General features: G+C 36.0%; 1 protein-coding gene across 1 annotated transcript in view; it reads left to right on the forward strand.

Annotated features, from left to right (window-relative positions):
* The window catches only part of LOC105625855 (guanine nucleotide-binding protein G(s) subunit alpha), a 21,615-nt gene that overhangs the window by 5,855 nt on the left and 11,193 nt on the right, over nt 1-4,567 (forward strand). Inside the window, exon 4 of the mRNA XM_012207166.1 lies at nt 3,826-3,923. Within this exon, the coding sequence (XP_012062556.1) occupies nt 3,826-3,923 (98 nt within the window). The remainder of the gene's footprint in view (nt 1-3,825; nt 3,924-4,567) is intronic.

Genomic DNA, 4,567 nt, shown 5'->3' on the forward strand with positions numbered 1-4,567 from the left:
AGAGAGAGAGAGAGACAGAGAACGAATTGAAAAGGAGCGTCAGCGACACGGTTCTCGAAATAAAATGATCGCGATCGCGACGAAATAATCCGCACGCGGGCGTTTTGCGTCATTCAGCGCGAGTCGCACAAGTCGCATTCAGGCGTGTACAGACGATGCATTACTTTTGCCAGCGCGCGGACTGGCGCGGACGCTAGCGACTAGAGTGGCCCATTATATGTATTTGTTGCACATGGTTGCGTTCACCGTTGCTCGATGATGCATCCGAATTAATTGAATTCAATCGTTTTGCACCGAACGATTCGCGAGCTTTCAAAGCCGCGTACGTTTATGCTAACGTGTGATTCGCGCAGTAAGTATTTATGGATTATTCGCAATATTCGCAATAGGCATTACGTTTGTATCGCTAAAGTTCAACATTATATTCTACCGTTCGATGCTTTTCGGCATTATTTTCAGATCGTCACGAGATAATGAGATGAAGAATCTGATTTCAGAATTTAACAAAAAAAATTTCATCAAGTTAAGAGAATTTCCATTTAAAAATCTCGAGTATTTTAACGTCTTTAAACGCATGCCGTTGGCATTTAATCCTTCAATTTATCCTATTCAAACGTGCGAAGAAAATACAACGAGCATCGATACGATTGTATCATGCATATTGGATGATAAGCTTTTGCATGACAAAGTGCAATTTATTGCATTAATTAAAAAAGAATAAATAAATATTGCATATATCTAGCATACTGGCATTTTTTCGTGGCTGATGAAAGACATCGATTTTATTAATCGCCAATTCTATGAATTCTAGCAGCCGCTTTCTACGACTCGTCTTTAATTTGCCACTGTCTCGACTCTCCATATATGAGATGAGAGGAAAGAAGCGGGGATGTTTGGCGGAAATTTATTTTAGGAAAATCCTAGGCCTAATTTCGGCACAGGTTGAAAATACATTGGCATCGTTATGATTATTTTACAAACAATCGACTGCGTATAAATAATTCGTTGCAATAAATTCGATGTAAATGCAAAAATAACGTCAAAAATTGAAATTGGGATGTATGGAGAATATCGAAATATTCTTTCGAAAATGTCAAGTAATTTCAATACTTCTTTTATATACTTGTACTTGGGTATTTTTTATGTGGGAGAAGTATAATTAAACGAGTGAATCAGAGTATACATATGCATAATAATAAGTATATACATATTATTTCAAAAGATCGTAATATACCTATGATAAAACATTCAAAGAGGACGATGTATAATAAATATTAAATTAGATATAAATATTGTAATTATATTGTCAATTTATAAAAAAGTAACCTACTCGCTATGTTATACATACATATGTATATATATATATATATATATGTATATGTATATGTATATATATATTTTTTTCTCGCGCGTTTAAAGGATTTATGTTGAATCGGTAAGGGTCTGCAGTAAGCCCCTTCGAGGCTTTTATCCGCATGCAGCACAAATTTAACAAGGCATGTGTATACGTTTCCTTGTATTTTTAGCCGAGTTACACACTTTACGACAGTGTTTAAGGGTTTAGCGAGAGGATGACGCGTTTGGACGAAATTATTAGTACGTGTATAATGGCGGTAATAGGCGGAGAGAACGGTTGCACCAACAGCCGTGTGCAGAGGTGATCCTTCCTCGCGACGCGATGCGACGCGATGCGACGCGACGCGACGCGACGCGATGGATCGACGATACGTCCCGTCCATCGATCGTGGAAGCGTGGAAATAGCATCGACAGGAGAATTTATTAATATAACCGTCGTCGTTATTGCCAAGCACATCGGCCGGCCATACTAGCCGTCGCGACTGTTGCGTGATTTGCAGCTTGCGCTGTCCGTGACGACACTCGGGATGGACTTCCGACTGACTGCCTGCTCAGGCCGTGCGAGAGAACATGTCCTATCCAAGTTCGCGCCGTGACACTTGAGGCATATGCCACTACAACTTTCTTCTCAATTACGCATCACAACTCCGTACGTTGTGCTTTTCTTCGCAAGATAAGTCTATGGGATAATTTTTGCGGCTTTGCTTACAACTGACATACGAAACGTTTGAAACTGCACAAGATTTGATCTTAAACGTATATCTACATATACGTTTATGTATATGTATATGCGAAAGATTACATTTTATATATGTATATTAGCGGAAATGTCATTATCAGATCATATTAGCGATATTTTAATAGTTTGCATTTAATAGTTATAAAAATATAATTCTCTTGAAACGATCTATAACACGATACTTATTTCGAATTGAGATTTACTTAATTCCTTAATATTCATTAATCGTTAAAAATTATTTGAATGCACGCGAGAACATAAACTCTGCGCAAACTATTATATATATATATACATATATATATATAAACAAAATTTCAGTTTCGCGATCCATATATGCATTGTATCTGGTTTCGTCAAGAATATATCGTACGACAGAATACGATGCATGAATGCTCAAATAATTAATAATACTTTACGTTGCTTCAACGTTGATTTATGCACACGAACTGGCATACTTGCGCACTACACATGGTACGCACTCAACAACTTTTAATATTCGCGTCATTTACAAGAGCGCGTCATTGATTGCGAGAAATTTTTAACTGAGAAAAATATCTGTTATTAATATAATATATGTTTACCTGATAATTTATATTTTATTATATTTGACATTCGACCGCGACCGCGATCACGACCGCGCGCAATTAGTTTAGTTTCTCTAAGAAGAAGAATTCTACCCCACCGTTCCCTCATAATTTTCGAGACTTTCAATGTGTGTTATGTCACGGGAACCAAAGTGAAACCATTTACGCAAGTGAGGAAACCAAGTTTCTCGACACAATAACATCTAAATTATTAATGCGCTCGACATCCTCCGTCAGTAACGCGAAGCGTAGCCTTGTGGTCGCCATTATTTACGTAACATTCAAGTTACGTGATTTTAACTTACCACTAAACGCCTAGTCTATAACCCGACCGATATTCTCCGTGGAATGCGCCATGATAGAGAATGCAGATGAATTTTCAGTATAATGAAAAATGAAAAACGAATCATGTCCACTGATTGTTTAAGGATTAGAGAATTTTACAGAGTTTAATCTTTATAATAATCAAACAATTCAAGGAATTTGAGCGATAAGAATGTATATTACAACCTTTGCAACCCTTCAATATTTCCAATTTGCAAATGTTTCCTAACTTTTTCATGTGAAATTGATAAAAATCCGTTAATCGCTTTTCCAGTCAAGACAGCGAAATTTTTGCGAAATATTTTTTCAATACATCACATATGAGAGTAAGATTGAATAATCTTTGCGGTTAACTTACAACGTAACAACGTTATGCATTCCTCGTGCATATGTAGATTCTGCACTTTTCAACAAGTCGCAGACTTGACGGGCAGCACATTTTTCCGCGACGAGTTAACCACTAATTAAACATTGAACGTTACAACAGTCCTGTGCAATAAAGACGGCGATGAATGTACTATAAATATACGTACATGAATAGATAGTATTGCTCGTATCATTCAATACGCCGCCGATCGGGAGAATCGGTTCGCAAGTTGCTCATTGCATATCTATTATATCTTTTGAAAAATTTTGAAAGATTTAGATATTTATCTTTTTGATTTAAAACTACGTACAGTGTATCCATTAGAATGTATTATACTCTACGCTGCTCTTCCCTCTCGATCCCAAGAAATGATTGCTAGAACGACTACGTTTCTTTTTCGAAAAGATTTGCAAAAATGAGTCTGAATCATTGATCGATTGTTTTATTCTTTCAGGAATTCTACGATATCGTCGAAACACTTTGGAAAGATCGGGGCGTTCAGCAAAGCTTTGAGAGGAGTAACGAGTATCAACTTATCGATTGCGCCAAATAGTAAGTCGTTTTATTCTATATAAACTTATGAAAGAGTTTGACACATTAGGTTGATTGTTCAGGGGTTGAGTCGCAAGGAATTTAAACCGACATCATTCTCACGAATGGTCACGTTCAATTGGTCCAGCCGCAATTTCATTCGGATGTGTATAAACATATATTGTATAACGATCAAATAAATGTACAACAAATGAATTTGGCCAAACATTTTTAACGGTCGATTAGCATTTCTTTGCAAAGTCAATTAAATTTCGCGCGTTTATTCGTTGATTCGCTGATTATTGAAGAGATTCCTACACGTGAAGAGTACGAAATGCGGTTATTGTAATCTTCTACGGGGGTGATATCACGATAAGAAATCGAGTAAGATAACGTTTACGTGTCGATAACACCACCATACATTGCGGATTTATCGTCGTTGGACGCATAAAGTCTTTTTTTAGAATAAACTTCATTTAACAAACACACTTGATCATTTATTCCATCTTATCGTTCGTTCAATAATATACTTGCAGATATCTTTGTAAAAAAAAATGTTTTTTCCATTTTTACATATGTGGACAAATTTTTTTATAATCGCCAAATTATCAGAGAAAATAAAAAAATTCATTGTATATATATATATATATATATATATATATATA

The sequence above is a fragment of the Atta cephalotes genome (assembly GCF_000143395.1).
Source record: "Atta cephalotes unplaced genomic scaffold scaffold00004, whole genome shotgun sequence".
In the NCBI taxonomy this organism is placed as follows: Eukaryota; Metazoa; Arthropoda; class Insecta; order Hymenoptera; family Formicidae; genus Atta; species Atta cephalotes.